The sequence below is a fragment of the Branchiostoma floridae genome, chromosome 12 (genome assembly GCF_000003815.2).
Source record: "Branchiostoma floridae strain S238N-H82 chromosome 12, Bfl_VNyyK, whole genome shotgun sequence".
Taxonomy (NCBI): domain Eukaryota; kingdom Metazoa; phylum Chordata; class Leptocardii; order Amphioxiformes; family Branchiostomatidae; genus Branchiostoma; species Branchiostoma floridae.
Window position 1 is genome coordinate 11266676 of NC_049990.1, and position 17931 is coordinate 11284606.

A 17931-nucleotide genomic window follows, 5' to 3' on the forward strand; every position below is an offset into this window, starting at 1 on the left:
ACGCGACCCTGATCCTCCCCCAATGTCAAGGTCAAGGTCATCCAGTCCAGAGATGGGGGCGAAGAGGCTGGAGATGCTGATCTCACCTGAGGAGTTTGTATTGTTACCTGGACCTCCCGAGGTGTGGCCGGCATCACCTGTATCATTCAGGTAGAGCAGGAAGGTCTTAAAATCCAGAATCAACAAAGTCAGGACTACTGTAACAGATACAGTAGCTTACATACAAAGTACACAAAAGTTACAATAATTGGCTAGTAATCCTAGGAAAACACAATGTGCATCATAAGCTTCCTTGCATCACTGAACCTTGCAAAGTCACATGTTGAAACTCCAATTTCTAGGTCATTAGAGAACATTTTTTCATGACTATCAAAGCTACTAATATCCAACTTAAAGTTGAACTTTGTATTTTAGTATTAGAAACAAACGTAGCTACACAGAAACAGTTATTATAATAAGCTTCTCACCAAACTTAACTTAAGACTTTCCTGTTACAGTTATGTGTTCATGTTCAAAACCAACAAAACACTTTGCTTTATCTACACAATACCAGAACGACAGTTGACATCTCACCAAGCATCAGTACAGCTTTCAGTACAGCCAGCACAGCCCCCACACTCATGCTGTTGTGTGCAGCGTACAGCAGGTGGCGGTCACACGATGACTTGATGTGGAAGATGTTGCGGTGGCCAGGCTTCTTGGCGTCCACCGGCTCCGAAGAGCTGCGGCGGAACAGGTGCAGCAGCAGGTGGCAGGTGAGGCGCGCACCTGGCTCCGCATCCTGATCTCCTCCAGCTGGAAATGCATGAATAAATAATCATGTTCATCATCGCTAAAACTACTGTACATATTACATACCAAGTATCATGAAAATCCATAGACTCCTTCTAGAGTTATCCTCTTTCAAGATTTCTAACAAATATGCCCCAGCAGTTTGAGAACAGGCTGCTGGGGGATGAAACCTACATGTATGTCACTTACATCCCACGCACAAGAGCTATCTTCCACCCAAAGATCATGAACATATCCTGTCTAGAGTAGGAGAAATCAAAAGCAGATGTTTCATTGTAGTAAAAAAATTGCCCTCGGGACAAAGTGCACAAATGGCTTTCCCAAGAATTGTCAATGGCATTGGAAGTATTGTTAATGGTAAAATATAAACATCTATACATTAGCAGCTATACATTGTTGACAACCTTTGTATCAATATGACTTATGAAAGTCTATCAAAGCAACCACATCAAAGAAAGGGTGCAAACTAAATTCATTCACTGAGTTGGGACATATTCAAAGGTTCCAACAACAGAGACGTCAACAAAACATTTGGACAGCTACTATATTTGACATGTACATACCAGAGGGACAGGCAGCCATGAGTGCGGGAATAGCCACATGTTTGACGAAGTCCTCCAGACTGAAACAGTGCCGAGCGATCAGGATAGCTGTGAACACTGCTAGTGAGTCATGGATGGACAGGTCTCCTACCTATGGGGACAAATTCAAAACATGTCACAACAGTGCCATGTGGTGCAAAGAAAAAGTGCAGTATTCCATGACACTGGAAAAATGAGCTACTGTAAAAACAGAAACTTTTCCATTTCAGTAAGTGACTACTGTATATGATGCTACGGTAACCTCAAACTCAAAACCACCAGGAATATTCAATTTTCTTGCTACCATGAAAATATAACCACTGCAAACATTTCTACATTTTACAGTACAAAATATCGCCTACTCACATCAACACTGCAGAGGAGGTCGTTGAAGCCACACCCATGATTGGATGAACAGCAGAGAGCCTTGAGTACGCCAAGCCACTCAGAACTCAGTGAGTTACAGAACGCAGTCAGTTCAGAGCAGAGAACAGATATCTCGTTGATCCTGTAGAATTAAAGAGATTTTAACAACATTGAATAACTTGTCTGGGAAAATTTCAAGATTTCAGGACACTTAGAGATGCAAAAACTTGAAGCATGACGAAGTGCTTAGTGGAACAGTAGCCTTGTGGTTAGGGCTGTTAACTGAGAGAACCTGAAGGCACTGAGTTTAAATCCCTGACAGATCCAGATGGTTTCAACTCTTGATCAAAGTGAAAATGAGTACCTAGCTTCAGTTAGGAACATCCCTCGATAGGATACCATATAGAGGCCCATTTTTGAGGAGAGACACATTTTCAGCACGTTAAAGAACCCACCACAATGGTCCTGATGTAAGTGGATCAGATACATGTATGCAGCTTGTACTGTTCAGTACAGACTTGTTGTGTTACACCATGAGGTGGTTTACCAAGTCTATGATACAAACAAACAAGAATTACTGTCAGTTGTACAAACCTATTAATGTCTTGTCCATTACAGATGATCAGTAGCACATTGCACACGAAGCTGTAGCGGTTGGCTGGGTGCTCGTTCAACTTTTTGGCCAGCGACAAGCGTTCTCTCGGCTGTTGTAATACGTTTATCCTGTAACAACAATATGGCTTAATATTCTATTGTATGGTCTAGAATAGTCAAGGAACATTATAGGATCATCGTTAAAACTTTGGTATTTTCTACCTAAATTTCTTTTCAAGAAACATTCTAAGACTTACAATTGAGTCACAAGTATAGCAAGAAGCACAATTATAAGAAACATAATATTTAAATGAGTGGTAAAACATAAGTATGAGGCTCACCTGGGGTTTTCTACGATGTCTAACATGAAGTCAGGGTTCCACAGGAGGTTAGACGCTGATGGCTGGATACTGACAAAAACGGTGTTCTTCACTCGAGAGCAGGCTGAGCTAAAAACGTCTCCGAACCGTTGCTGAAAAAAACATTAACCAAAGTGTACCATTAACATATTCCTGGCAAATATATGTACATACTGAACTTCTGCAGAAATTGCAGCTAGTATTTTGCCTGTTATAATTTTTGACTATTAAAATCTTCTTGGTTTATAATAGAAAATGACAAAGATCCATTCAAAACCTATCAACAAAAAGAACACATTCAAATAACATCTTGTTTTTTTAACACTTTAAACATATCATACTTTACAATGTACATACTAGATACAACAGTGCCCAATGGCCTGCTGGGATAGCTGACCTTGAGATGCGATGAGGACGTGTAGAGGTCGTACAGGTAGGCCAGGATGCACCTCTCAGGAGAGGAACAGTCCGAAGGGTTCCCAACATGCTTCACTACACTGCACAGTCTGGAATACAACAAGCAAACAGGCAATGCCATTAAATGAAAGAGTACAATGTTTCAATTGTAAAAAGTAATTTTTAAATGAGAGTTAAAAATTTCTTATTGTGAAATTTTTTTAAAAATTTTGTGAATATTTGGGGGGGGGAGCATTTTTTGTGAATTTGCTGTTATGGTCTCAGAACACAGTTTTTCGGGTATGGGGATTTACATGGTTAAGGACCCCAAAGTGAGGTGGTTCGACGACTCAAAACCTATAGTAGGGTGCAGATACAATTCACAAGAATTTAGTATGTTGAAGTTGAGGGTACAAGCTACAAAATATCAGAAGATGAGCATAGATTTGCCGGCTCGTTTTTCCATAACAGACACTTTGATTTGACCCCCAGCGGAGGTCATGGAACTGCAGGCGTCGAACAGGAAGTGCCGGTAACATATCAAGGCGCAAATTCCCGTCGGCCGAAAAAGCGACGTAATCCAACTTATACAGTATGAACACCGATGTATTCCTCTGCTATTCACCACAGATTCCACCTCGCTGTCGTGCACGGAAGAATAAATACGGCCTTTGCAAGTACCGCGATGCACTATTTTAACCCGAACTACTTTTGGGGACGGGGGTCGCGGATAAATACTGTGTTATGAGTCTTAGACCTTATGTTTTTATTCATAGTTGTGAATTTCTTACAATATCTCTCTATGCAATTTCCTGCAAGCCTGGTGGACCAGCGCCAAAGCAACCTTCCCATCCTGCCAGTTCCTGGCTACTAATACATCATTTTCTGTCTCCTATCCTGGCACTCTACAATACTCCAGTGAATAGAGACTGACACCAAGATAGCAAACAAAGAGACAGAAAACAACACCTTCATTTTCATAAACTTAAGGTAAAAAGAAAATTTAAATAAACGACATTTCTCACCCTTCAAAGACAGTGACTGATCTTTGCTGGTCCACCAGCAGACAGGCATGGTAACGTCGGAGTACTGCCACGATACACAGGCACAGACTGGTGGTGTAGGAGCCAGCTAAACTGGAGGACTTCAGCATCAGTTCTGCCTCCACCTGGCTCAGTTCTGTCAACAGCTGCAGGAAAAACAACAATCTTAATGTACAACCGCGATGGTGGTAAATTCCATCTTTCTGTTACTTTTGATCACTGTTTTCCTAATGTGTTGGGACAAAACTCAAATTGTACAAAATTTGGATTTTACCGACACACATGAGCTTTCACTTGAATCAAATCTCAATTACTTAAATGTACGTTTATTTTAGTTGCAAAAATACCAATTAATGCATGGAGGTTGCATGTTGTGTTAGCAAAATGACTTAAATCAGTAAGTCAGTATAATCACATTTTGGTGAAAGCAAAATCTACAGAACTGCCAATGTCAAGACTTGGACGAAATGAAAACGAAAAAGATGATAGTTCTAATCTGCAGAGTTGGAAACCATCTGTATTATGAACATCAAAAACAAGAATTGCAGATGGCAAAAATTTGGCAGAACTAGAAAAACAATGTTTGGAAAGGCATGTAAAAAGGAAATGTATCCAGTGAGTCAACAGAAAGTTAAAAAGGTCTGCATTAAAAGATACTCTTAAATTCCATTTGGTGTGGTCTATATTGGTTTTTAAGTCATTTTAAGACTCCCCCTTTACCTGAATGGTGAAGTCCAACAGCCCATGTATGTTGAGTGCCAGTTCCATGAGGTCCAGTACAAAGGTAATGTGCTCTATAGGGGGGAGGTGGGAATTGGTCCCTGCTAGGAACCCTGACACCAGCTCCAGGATGTGGTGTGTACAGGTGTGGGTCACACTGTGCTGGTCAAAATACGTCAGCTGTTGCACCTGGGAAAACACAGTTGGTTTGTTACTGTTAGTAAATAAGAAAGGAGAAGGACTACTGATGAAGGTTTGACATCCAAGTAATACAAAAGTTTCTCAAGTATCTGGATAAGTTTTAAAAGTGGCAAGATTTTTCCACTGAATCCGCTGTATCTTTTCAGCGACTGAATAGAATCTGAGGGTTATCCGGCATTTTACCAATACTGAGTAGGTAAATGGGGTAATGATAATTCGAAGGAAATATTACATTTTTAGAAAGATCTGGATCTGGAAAGCAACTCTCAAAGGCTTTTCCTACTGACAGGATGTCAATGTATCAGCTAGCAGCTTTTTTTCAGACTGCAGAATGCTAGCATATAGATTCTACTGCATAGATGACAAGTGGACTTAAAAATGATGGAGAAACTATGTCTCCCTCTTTGATTGCGTTTTTTGTAATGACACTAATGTTCAATAATCTAGGACTGAAACTCTACCTTCTGTTCAAAGATAACAACGTAAATTTTCTTCTTTAAAAGAAGCTAAGTTAACTAATAGTTCCCACCTTTTCCTTGAGTCCCCGCAGGTCCACAGGTGTGTCTGACTTGCTCTGTTTCTTACTCTTACTTTCCTCCTTCTTCTCCACTCCTCCCAGCTTGTTCAGGCCCTTCTGGATTTCTTTGGTCATTTTTCTCACCTGATAACACAACAATAAATGGTTAAGATCACACAAAAAGGCGAAAAATATTGGGTGCATATACATTTGTACTACATGTGCATTGGTGCACCTAGAATTTTGGACTTGTGTTGGGTCACATACTTAAAGATAAATGTAAACTTCGTAAAGCATACTTAGCATTGGAAAAAGGATAACTTTTGTATTGCTCAAAATTTGAGACTAACTATAGGAATTTCAGATACAAAGTCTTGATAAGAGGCATTACGGCTTGTAATGTTGCTAATATTCTATTCTTACAATCTTATGTTGTGCGCTCAAAATATCTTATGATGTGCATCTCAGGGTTAAACAAGTCCATTAGCCCGATTGTTCTGGGCAAGTAAAAGTGCTGTTCGGGCAAGCAGAAGTGCTTCCCCACTTGCCCGACGGGCAAGTAAGAATTTCCAAATGTGACCCGCTCAAATTACCACTGAGTGTGACAGCACATGGGGCTGAATGCCTGCCTATATTGACCATGTCATTTTTAAGCCAGTAGAGACATCGATTTTGTTGTTGTTGCTGTCCTCGTTTAATGTCTATTATTTTGCTAGACGTGGTCTCTTAACAAAAGTGAAAATTCATGAAAGTGAAAACACATAGAAAAATGTAATTTGAATTTCGGGCAAGTGAAAATTTGGTTCGGGCAAGTAAATTTTTAATGTACTTGCCCGATAGGACAAGTGAATTTTTGAAAACTTGTCTAACCCTGCATCTATTCCACAAGTTGAATGTCAAGCCCTGAACAACTTAAACATTCACATTTTCCTTTTTTTTTTTTACAATTTTTGGCAACACCTCTGGGGTGGAGCTGAAAGTTGATGGTGTTTTATATTACAATTGTTTTTTTTAAACTGAAAATGATTGATAAAATAACTGACAACAAACCTGGTGCTTGGCTTCGTCGCGAGCTTTCCCCACCCCGTACAGCAGTACCAGCCGTTGGTTGTGTTCGTGAGCGGAGTTGTCGTGGGGCAGCGGGAAGTTCCGCGCAAACTGGATGTGTCGCAGGGACTTGTTCTGCTCCTGGCGCTGTCCCGAAGTCTTACTGTTGTCTTCTTCTGTTTCCATCTTGGTTTCCTGGTACATGGCAAATTTGTATTAGGCTAGATTTTAACAAACATTAGCACTTTATATAATCATGTAATGGTGCTGTTAGCTGTTTGTACATATAAAACCTTTACTAGTCCTACCTATGCATGTGTTACTTTTAGGCCTTCAGCCTAACATTTCACAAGATCATGATTACTGTAAAATATATGTCTGCACTAAAAATGGTAACTAAAGGTAGTAATTTTTGTGTACATCAGTCAAGCTCTTTATTGAAATTTGTCAATCATCATTATGAAATAACAATTAACACAAAAATCAAGAAACAAAAAGATGAACCCTGTTATTAGAAATTTTACAAGTAGATTTTGCTCCATTGTTTTGTACTCTGTTAGTATTAAGCATTACCTTTTCATCTTCTTGGTCCACTGGTTCTACCTCCGGATGTAGCAGGTCCAGCTGATCCAGGTCTGACTCCAGGTCTGTCTGTAACAGTCTCTCCAGATGGGAACTGGACTTCTCTGACTGTGTATAGTAAACATTCACTGTCTATTAGATACCATTCTACAGCTTTTTGATAACCTTTAAACTCAATTTGTGCAGAGAATGTACTCTTTTTAAAACTGCTACATTCTTTCAATCTTTTTCAAGAGGCTGTCAATTGCTGTTAGGCAAATAGTAGTGGACAACCTGAAGCCAACCAATTGTACCCCCTCACTCTTCTGGCAGAGATGTTCTTCCAGCTTCTTTTCTTGGTGAAGGTGTGGTGTGAGTGAGTACAGTTGGCTTGAGGATGTCCAATACTTTTTGCCTAACAACAATTAACAGCCTCTTGAAAAGGACTAGATTACCTCTATGGCTAATATGAGCTTACATGCTTTTGGGACTGAGTGAGAGTAAGTCAACGATTGTACAAATTCTTAGGTTACTAAGAACTGTGTAAAATTTGCAAATGATCGGTTGTACCTTATGTGCCTGTTCCCCTTTGTTGTCTGGCATAGGGCTGGGAGCTACCATTTCTGAGTCAGTAGGGGTGTGCAGGAGGTCCCCGCGTGAGATCAGCGTGCACATGTAGGCGTCGTGGGAGAACACTTCGCTGCGTATCAACTCGCTGAACAGCAGAACCAGGTTGGCAAAGGCTTGGCGATCCTCGTCGCTCAGTTCTTCACCATTGTCTTCAGTACAAGGACAAAAAAATCATAATCAACACAATCATGATCTGACTGTCTACATACAACTTTTAAATGAACTCCACCTACTGCTGCTGAATTGTACCTTCTTCTGCTTTTGTCATCCTCTGTAGTCCCATAGCTTTTTTGAGGCCTTAGGGCACAGTGCTGAAAGGTGGAGCCAATCCACCTTCTCCTATCACCTTTTACCCCCCTAACTGAAATCAGGTTCCCATTTTTACACCTGGGTGGAGTGAGGTGACATGCAAAGTGTCTTTCCCAAGGAAACAATTTTTACTTTCAAACCAGGAATGCCAAAAATTATAACCAAGACCTCAAGATCTGGTTGTTGCCTACCCACTAGTCCATTTGACAACATGACATTCTTTTATGTGCAGAGAAGTTTTAATCACCACTTATACTACATACAACTTCACATGATGTAGATGCAACAATAAATGTTGTTACCTAGTGTTGGAGCTTTGGTGTCTAGAAACCTCATGAGCAGCTGTTGGAAGGGAGGCAGGCCGTTGTTGCTTAGTGACGCAGATGAGATGGACTCCTTCTCATCCATAGTCTCCATCTCACCCAACCTCTGTATTGGTGTATTAGTAAAGTTTTAAACATCAAAAAACAACAAACACTAGAAACTAAGGTAACATTTGCAAGTAAATATGCGATAACATTACTTCACAAATTGTGTTGTCAGTTGGTGAAACAGTCTTCCTGAATAATTGGTTATGGCACCAAGTGTTAACAGTTTGGAACCGAGTTTTAATGGGCACAAAAAAGCTTATTTAGTTATCTACGACTACAGAGAATCAGACCACCAAAAAGGACCAACGACATAGGTAAGCTAAATTGAAGAGCGGCACAAACTAGAGTCGACACAACTACCCGGCTGAAACCATTATAATCTACACGTACTCTACTCTAAAAACATCATGTTTACCTTTACATGGTATAGCCTAATAAACTATTGGTCTGTTTACTCAAACACATATATGTGGCAACCAGCCCCTTTAACTCTGTCCTACCACTTGCTACATCATGTAATTGAACACCACAGGGTGTCAGCTACCCACCTCTGTCTCCATTTCAACCTGTTGTTTTTCCAGTAGATATGCCACCACCATGGCCCTGTGCTCCCCCGCTCTCTTAGTGGTCACTCCCCATTCACAAAGTAAGTCTATGATGGCATCGTTGTTGGACGAACACTGTGGTTTGAAACAAAACATCAAATGAATTCTAAAAAAACATGTTTGAAGAATCTAACTGTTAGGGTTACAAAACGGCAACTAATTACTAAATATCTGTCAAAGCAAATATGTTTTTAGGAACCATTTTAGCAAGTACTGTTTAAAACTTATTGGTAGACTTTTCAGATATCTGCATACTTGTGCAAACCGTATTTTCCTGATCTCCTTTGTCCTTCAAATGCCCAACACCCCTACAAGATTGAATGGTTTATCCCTGACAAGTATTACCTCAGCACCATTCTTGCCATGGGAGCTACCAAATATCCTGTTATACAGGGTGTCCAGGGAGTTGTTGGAATCCATTCGGTCAAATGTGTGTTTGTCCAAAATCTCCAGGACATTCAACATAGCACTGATAGTGGACCCTGGGGGACAAACAAAACAAGAAAAAACATGTTAATAATATGTTATGTTTAATTCAGCATTCCAAAGATCAGCAATCAAGATTTGTAGCAATGTCTACTATTTTTTTTACAAGGTCAAAGTTCAAGCCTACCTGTTCTTGACTGTTGACACTTGTCTGAGGACCACTTGACCTCCGCAGCCTGACCTCGCTGTCTGATCTCGTCTTCCCGCGCCCGTATGTTACTACGAATCTAAAGCGAGTGAGGGGGCACATCAAATGAAAATGACATTCTTTGAGTTTTTATTGTGTCCAGCTATTATAATATGTTGTAAGTCTAAATGTAGGGTAGAATAGCCTTCTAGTATTGTTGTCTAATAGAGGTTGACTTGCAATGTACCATATAAGCACTAAAGTTTATTCATTCAATCAATGATACCTTGGTTTTCATTCTAAACATTGATCATCATCACAGCATGACTTCAAATTGTCTCCAACTCTTTTGCATATCAATCCATAGTTAGGATATAAAACCTGCTCTTCAACAAGATCTCTCCAGTGTCACTGACAGAAGATATTGGATGTTATCTGTAATGTCTGACAGTTTCCAAAATCATATACAGTTGCTTCAACTTCCTTGAGTAAAATTGCTAATTGGCATATCTCACTACCTAGGTGGCTAACCTTCATAGACATATCATCACAGCAAACCATGAAAACATCCTAAGCCTATGTAAACCCCCACCTGATTGGCTGCTGAAGATAACCCAGCAGGCAGAGGTAGACTGGAGGGTGCGCAGGGCAGGATGTCTAGAGGGGACCCCGTCACTGCGCTGGACTTGGACTCTCCCACCCCGTTCCACACCAGGGCAGTGGGACAGCACAGGGTGACAGTCTGTAGGATACAGCTCAAACCTAGAACTGTAGGGGAGGGAGTGAAGTACAACAGATCAGGCATTATACAATAACTGGGACATCAAAGCAAGGATGACAGTCTGTAAGATACAGCTCAAATCTAGCACTGTAGGGGGGAGGGAATGTAGTACAACAGATCAGATGTTGTATAATTAGATGACAATGTACCAGGTGCAGGAAAAGAAAGAGGTTGTGGAATAATCTTAAACTGTGGCTGACACTGTTCACAAGCCATAATCAGACACATTCTATCTTCAAATCTTTCTTGGCTTTCTACAAGCTCCACTACATCTATTCAAAGTGTCATCTTGTCCCTCCACACAAAACTATGTCAAATGTCTCCAGCTCTACTACTCACCCACAGCTCTGTGGTGACAGCAGTGTTGTACTTCACTATACACAGCAGACACAGGGTTGGCAGACCTGGAATAAAACCAGAGGTCTATACTTCTTACATGACTTAGAACAGGAGTATTGGCAAAACACATGAAAATATGTCAGTTTCTACGTAAATTCTATATATAAATGGCTTAAGCCAAGGATCAGAAACCATGAGTAAGGTAAGAAGAAATGTAGACATGAAATTTACCCCTGCCCTACAGAAGACTGGTTGTTGAGGGCTGCACTAGCACAGGGGGAGTCGCTGCACATGATGGCGATCTTCTTCGCACATGTGTACGCAAGGCGACGGCTCAGCTGCTGGGATTGCACGAAGTCGTCCACGTACTAAAGAGGGAAGAAAATATCGTTTTCAAAATCATTTGCACCATCTAATTGTTGGCATGTAGTGCCTCCTACAGCTAGCAGAAGCAGCTGGAACTGCAAGTTCCATTACCAATAACCACATTTTGATTGATTGTGAAAATGAATAGTACTGTACGCAAACCAATTGTAAAAGTCTTGTCTTCCATTTGTTCAGTTGCCTCTGATAAATTGTTAGTAACACCTTCTTACAGAAGCAGCTGGAACTGCAAGTACTGTTACCAAGAACCACTAAATTTGATTGTTTAGGGACTGTACGATATTTATCAGGGGGGAGGGCTGGTGCGTTAGGGGGGGAGGGCCATGTTAATTTTTTTTGAGGTGGGGGGAGGGCCATGTTAATTTTTTTTGAGATAGGGGGGAGGGCCATGTTAATTTTTTTGAAAGAATTGTTTATACTATTTTTTGTTTTGATATCTTGACATGGCCCTAAAACTGATAAAATAAGCCTTCTGAATAGCCTAAAATGCAAGAGCTTCCGGGGGGGCTTCGCCCCCCTAGGTCCCCCAAAGTGGCAATGCCCTGGACCAGCGTTCCCGCCAGGCATACGTCATTCCGTCTCCGGACTTATTTTTTTCTGGAAAGACGCACTCGGCTCCCCGGAGTTTCCCCAAATATTTAAGTTACAAAAGCGGTGCGCGGTAAATATGTGAAGAATCCAAAACTATAACGGGGGCCGCCCTAAGACGGTCCCCGTCGTAAGACGGTACGGATTTTTTGCTGATCTTATTATTCATAAGTGCACCGTGTTTGTTGCCACTGACTATGCTGATTACAAAGGTAAATAAACCAAGTCCATGCACACAGCTTTAATTTGCATTCCAAGTATACTTTAACATATTTACTTCATGTTTTTTTAAACAGAATTCTAACAGTAATGTTGACAGTGCTGAATCACTGCTGTCACCGGCCTCTGCGTATTGGCGGCTTGTGTCGCTAACTATACGAACTCATCCAAGCAGTCACACAACTGCCATGATACACATAAATAAAGCTCCATAAAACACTATGAATATGGGTCTTAAAATGTTTGTTGAGTAGAAAAGAAACCAAAAGGAAGCGACATAAACATTGTCACCACTGTACTCCCAAGGGAGTGTGGCCGTGAAGGTGGCAGACTAGAGAACGCTCCAAAGATTTATTTGACTGTAACAAATGATTCTTGCTGTCTATGAAAATAAGACTTGGCAGAGAGATGTAGATGATATTTTCATATAATCAGACAGAGTTTTGTTGATGTTGGCGGTGTCATTTTTTCGTAATGTTTTTTTTAGTCGGGCATTCACAATCAGTGCATTCAGCCCATTGCCCGTAAAACATCAGCTGGATTGTTCTAGGTACAGCCTTCCTCATGTGAGACAAGAAGTACATACAGTCACGATTTTACTGTCAAAAGAAAGCTAAAATATCATACTATTAATTTTTTTCTGTGTACTTAGATTTACCACTTACTTCTGAAGAGAGCAAAATATTAAAAAAAGCGTACCGAGTTAGGCACACTGTCCAGCGTAGCACAAAATTGGAAGGTTACATACACGAAATTGTCTCTCAGTGTTTGCCGCTTGTAACACGCAGCGCGAAAGGTTCATGAAGCACATGAATGCATTTCTTATTCAAGTATGTTGTTCAAATCTATGAGTAAAAAATTCAGTCATCAAAATTTGACCACTCTCAGGCAACTAGCGATGGAGCGCCATGAGTTTGAGCGCAAGAAAAAGCGTACCGTGTTGGGGCACCTCCCGTTACACTTTATTTTTTATTTACAACATTTCTTTTGTTTCAAAAGGACAAAATTTGTGGCAGAAAAGGGGCCGCAATATTGTTGTCAAGCGTCGATTGAGTCGGCTGTGCACTGGCATTGTCGTCTGTGGCACATGGCGCGGCACGCCCCCCTCCCCAGACGGACTGTCGATCGCAGCGCCCAGCACGTTGGGACGTCTTTTCTGGCTACTCCTTCAAGGCTACACCGGCACTGATCACTGCCAAAGACGCAGCAGATCACCGTCCTTCGTATAATGTATAACGTTCTTGGTCTCTATGTAAAAAGAAATCCAGCCGGGTGAGCCAAAGATTAACGCCGAAAACGGGGTTACCTGAGGTCGCACGAAACAAACGCACGCTCGTGGAAAATGACGGCGCGGCCTTGTAAAACCCGACCGATTCGATAAATGATAAATTCTAGTAAAATCATCGGGCAAAATAGAAAAAAAACACAAGGTGTGATGGCGCCGTTATTTTATCCTCTGGAAAAACTACTAGCATTTGATGCGGGAGGGCGCAACATCGATCGCACGAGGTAGGCATTCTTTATTCAATGTCGGAAAAAAATTGGCAGGATTTTTCCATGGGCTGACGAACTCACTGGCTAGAGCCCTGTTTGGAAGCAAAACCCAAAATTTTCATATAGACATGACTGGACAAAAAATAACCGGGCCAGATCACGGACTGCTGATTCCCCGAGCTTACAGTTATAACATATTTTTTGGGGAGGGCGGACGTCGATTACTGAAAAACGGGAGTAAAAAAGGCAACCGGCATCCAATCTCAAGGGCATAATTTTCCTCTCAAAATGCAGGAAATTCTGTTTTAGAGGGTTTGAAAATCCAAATTTTCCCGGGGGAGCATGCCCCCAGACCCCTGCCCCGACGCTGTGAAAAAATCCTGGCGAGAACACTGGCGAGATCACTGGCGCCCTTGTGCCCTGACGTCTATATTAAGATTATTTTATCGGTTGTTTTTCTACCCGTTTGATTATGCCTGTCGGGGGGAGGGCCATGTCAATTTTTTTGAGGGGGAGGGGGAGGGTCACGTTAGATTTTTTTGAGATGGGGGGGAGGGCCATCAAAAAATTTTTTGATCCGACTTCCAATGCACCAGCCCTCCCCCCAGATAAATATCGTACGGTCCCTTATGAAGATGAAAAAGTACACCAATTGTAAAAGTCTTGTCTTCCATTTGTTCAATTGCCTCTGATAAATGGTCAGTAACACCTCCATACAGAAAAAGCTGGAACTGCAAGTAATGCCTAAGATCTACAACTGGATTTCATTGGTCGGTTGCAAGAGAGCTTACCTGTAGTAACATCGGAAGGAACAGCCGAAGCATGCTGTCGTCCGATGACTTTGTACGATCCAGCAAATCCAACAGCCAAGTCAGCAGTTCCTGTCGGTCAAGCAGGCCCTCCTGGTACAAAGGTCAAAGGGTAAAGGTCAGCAACCTGCTGATTCTTGTGGGAACAAAAAATGATGCTGAGGAAAAAAGCATACTCTGGAAAAGTTCTGCCCTCAGTAATTATTTTGACCAATGAAAATGTCCCTACCTGAAACAAGTAGAAGGTAAGCCTAGTGTTGTATTGCCAGAGTTTCATGGCTTGTTCTGTGTCCTGGCTCATGGTTGGTCCGTTGGTCCCCAGTAGGTTGGAGCAGGACTGGGATCCCCCAGCGGGAGGGGGGGTCTGCTGGTAGTGCTCACTGATCTTACTCAGCTGTTCTTTCAGAAACCGTGTCATGGCCTGGGTCCATTCTGAGGGGAGACAAGTAGTAGAATTATCACAAAATAGAGCCTTTAACTTTTAACTTTTAACACAAAGCAGTACTAGTAACAGTGTTTCTACAGTCTTCTTCATTATCTCCATGAAAAATTGGGAGATATATAGTTTTGGGTTTGCCTGTGTGTCTGTCTGTGTTTCCGGTTATTTGTGGTCAGCATAACTCAAGAACCTCTGGATAGATTATGTCATGATATTTGGATGTGGGTAGCTGTTAAAAAGAAAAGGTCATGGTCTATTTTGGCCCCCTGGTATTTGACCTTGGTACTGCAGCAGACCTTCAATTTTTGTATCTTTTGACCTGGGCATGCTATGGTCTTGATTTCTTGTTCTCTCAGTAATACATCTGCCCTACTACTTGTACCATTCATAATAAGAATAACCTTGGCTACTAGCACTGTTACAGTAAATGTAACAGTGCAATATGTGTCACATACAGAACTTGTTTGGACACTTTACCTTGGCTTGGATCGTTCATTTGTCGCTTCTTTATCTTGGCTTCCGAGATGGCGACGTAATATGCAGAGGTCATCTTCACAAACCAGGTTGCACGCAGCAATGGGACGGAATACTCGCATAGGAACGAGAAGATTTCCTCTTTTTTGTTGAATATTGGTACCTGGAAGTACAGAAAAGGTGATGATGAAAGCACCAAAAGAGAATAAAAGTTTTTTCCATGAAATTTCCATGTGAACGAGCATGCAGCTTGTAAAGAAACTGCAGTATTAAAGAAATGCCAAAGAAAACCATGTCTTCAGTTACTTTGACATCCATTTTAGTAAAAGAAAAGTAGAAATAAAAAATACATCATGATATGTAGCATTGCTGAAAACATAATCTCATTCACATAGATAATTATGACAATATCAAGGGCAATTTAGGAAATACCATAACAAAAAAAATTATGTATTTCAATCCATGTTGCATATGGATTGAAATATAATAATCACTGAAATTATCCCCACCTTTTTAGACAGGGCCATGAGTGGCTTCTGCCCTGCCAAGTCTTGGAACCACACATTGATGGCACTCCTAGAACGAGCAGTTACCTAGAACAAGAAAACAAAATTTTAATGTTCACAATTTTAGCACATTGAAATACAGGACTCCTCAAAACATGTATAACATTTTATTGACAAGAAATGTATTTTTAGAAAAACACATGTAGACCCACCGGCCAGAAGTTGTCTTTAGCATTGATAGGTGGTTTCTTCCTCCCTGGTTCTTGTAGAGTGTTCAGCTTCTGTTTTTCAGCGAGGATTGCAGCAAAAGCCTCACCAAACTTAGACGTGTCAATGTTACAGTTCCTGGCTGTGCCATGCTGGAAAAAATAATAAAGAACTTTACAACTTGCTCAAACACATTCTTAAATGAAACAACTATACTATAAAGATAATGAGTTTGGTTGACATTGTTGCTATTTGTATTACATACATTTGTATACATACAAAAATCATCATGTTTATGTAAAAAATACAAAATCAACATCAAGTAACAACAATTAAGTAAAAATTACAACGATCACCATACTTTGCTTCTCTATCACTGATGATGTTGTTGTTGTTGATGTGTTGTAAGAAACTATTTTCAAAGTTTCTTACGACAGTTATCAAATGATATTCTAAATGTCTTTAGGACTTTTAAAAAATTTAATGAACCTATGCACTTACCAGTCTATGGCATGTTAAAAGATATATAAGTCTAACGTTACCTCATCTGAGAAGTTGGGTTGGTTGTTGTATCCTTGTTTGACACTGGTGGCAGTGAGCTCATCCTGCACAATGGGAGAATGAAGTATGAATTGAATGTCACAAGAAATTGAAGAATGAGTAAGCTCCAACATAAAGATCACTGTTACATCAGCTATTGCATACCTAGTAAAGCATCCAGTTTGTACTGAAAAGTACAAGCTGCATATCTGGACCACCTATTAGTATTACTGACTAACACTGTAAGCTAAGGACTCCTACTCTTTTTGTTAGTTTTGGTGGGTTCTTTTATGTGCCTGACCAAGGAGGTTAAAATTATATAATAAAAATACTTTTTTAACCTCCTTGGCCTGACGTATGGCTCTTAATAAGAATAAAGGGACCTCCATTTAACATTTCATCAGAGGGACTGTCCTAACCAATGCTAGGTAATTATTTTCACAAGAGTGAAATGAGGAAATTACTAGTAAGTGTAAAGTGCCTTTCCAAGTTTGGAGCATATCAGGGAACTCAAACCCAGGACCTCTGGGCTTTGATTTAAACACCTTGCTTCTAGTTCTAGTTCTGTTATGCTACGCAAAGTCAACAATTCAAAGCAAATAAACCATATCTTTTGTTATTGGTGTTGAGCTGTATTTTCTAAAAAGGATAAAAGGATATCTTGTTCTCCAAGTTCCTGGTTCCTCGTTTTCAAGTTCCTAGAAAACGACCTCACTATAAATCTCAATATAAACGACCTCACTATCGTCTGAGCCTAGCTACATAATTTTGTAGCGATATAAAACACATTGTCTTAAGCATGATCTTTATTATTTTTCTACTTCCGTACCCGGCATTTGTCGCCTTCCTTTATCTGCTAAATCTTGCTATGACTGATATGACATCATTTGAAATGCCGTCTAACGTTAGATATTACCACCATCGCATAATGTAATTTACATGTTTATAGTCATAGCGTATTCAGTATGATTTTATGAAGATACCACCAACTGGGTTCAAAATGCCTAGACTACAAGAATCACCTAACTTTAAACAGAAAAAGAATTTTATGACGAAAATTCTATTCTTGGTGTTTCATTTTCACCAAGAAAATTGCTCAAGGTTTAGGCTTTGTTTTTTGTTGTCGTCTCAGAAGACCGGGTTTTGGAACGTCGGTATCGCCCATCCCCAACCCTCCTGAACAAAATCGACGCCAGTTTTTGTTTCCCTAGTCTCCCTTCCTTACCTCTCTTTGTTTTGGATCTTGTGGATAGACGTCTGGAGGTCCTAATCTTGGTCTTTTTAGCGGGCGGTACTCGTAACAAACAGTCGCACCCGCCATGACGGCTGGGGGTGATGACGATAGCACGCCTCCCCGGAGGAACGATGGGCAAACACACTAAAAACAGGGGTGTTTAGATATTATTTACAAATCATCAATCGCAGCATTTTTAGATCACGTTACTA

General features: G+C 40.7%; 1 protein-coding gene across 1 annotated transcript in view; it reads right to left on the reverse strand.

Moving 5' to 3' along the window:
* LOC118426975 (mediator of RNA polymerase II transcription subunit 12-like protein) overlaps positions 1-17860 on the reverse strand; it is a 27261-nt gene extending 9401 nt beyond the window's left edge. The window contains exons 1-27 of the mRNA XM_035836608.1: positions 17711-17860; positions 16488-16550; positions 15951-16097; positions 15742-15825; positions 15236-15395; positions 14549-14751; positions 14302-14412; positions 11057-11193; positions 10826-10890; positions 10298-10473; positions 9706-9805; positions 9438-9574; positions 9036-9167; positions 8419-8545; positions 7748-7956; positions 7190-7306; positions 6620-6811; positions 5582-5713; positions 4852-5040; positions 4114-4277; positions 3090-3198; positions 2675-2805; positions 2334-2462; positions 1740-1881; positions 1356-1485; positions 574-795; positions 3-137 (exon numbers count right to left, since the gene is read on the reverse strand). Of these exons, the coding sequence (XP_035692501.1) occupies positions 3-137; positions 574-795; positions 1356-1485; positions 1740-1881; positions 2334-2462; positions 2675-2805; positions 3090-3198; positions 4114-4277; positions 4852-5040; positions 5582-5713; positions 6620-6811; positions 7190-7306; positions 7748-7956; positions 8419-8545; positions 9036-9167; positions 9438-9574; positions 9706-9805; positions 10298-10473; positions 10826-10890; positions 11057-11193; positions 14302-14412; positions 14549-14751; positions 15236-15395; positions 15742-15825; positions 15951-16097; positions 16488-16550; positions 17711-17806 (3739 nt within the window). The 5' untranslated portion in view covers positions 17807-17860. The remainder of the gene's footprint in view (positions 1-2; positions 138-573; positions 796-1355; positions 1486-1739; positions 1882-2333; positions 2463-2674; positions 2806-3089; positions 3199-4113; positions 4278-4851; positions 5041-5581; positions 5714-6619; positions 6812-7189; positions 7307-7747; positions 7957-8418; positions 8546-9035; positions 9168-9437; positions 9575-9705; positions 9806-10297; positions 10474-10825; positions 10891-11056; positions 11194-14301; positions 14413-14548; positions 14752-15235; positions 15396-15741; positions 15826-15950; positions 16098-16487; positions 16551-17710) is intronic.
* Between the last annotated feature and the right edge of the window lie 71 nt (positions 17861-17931).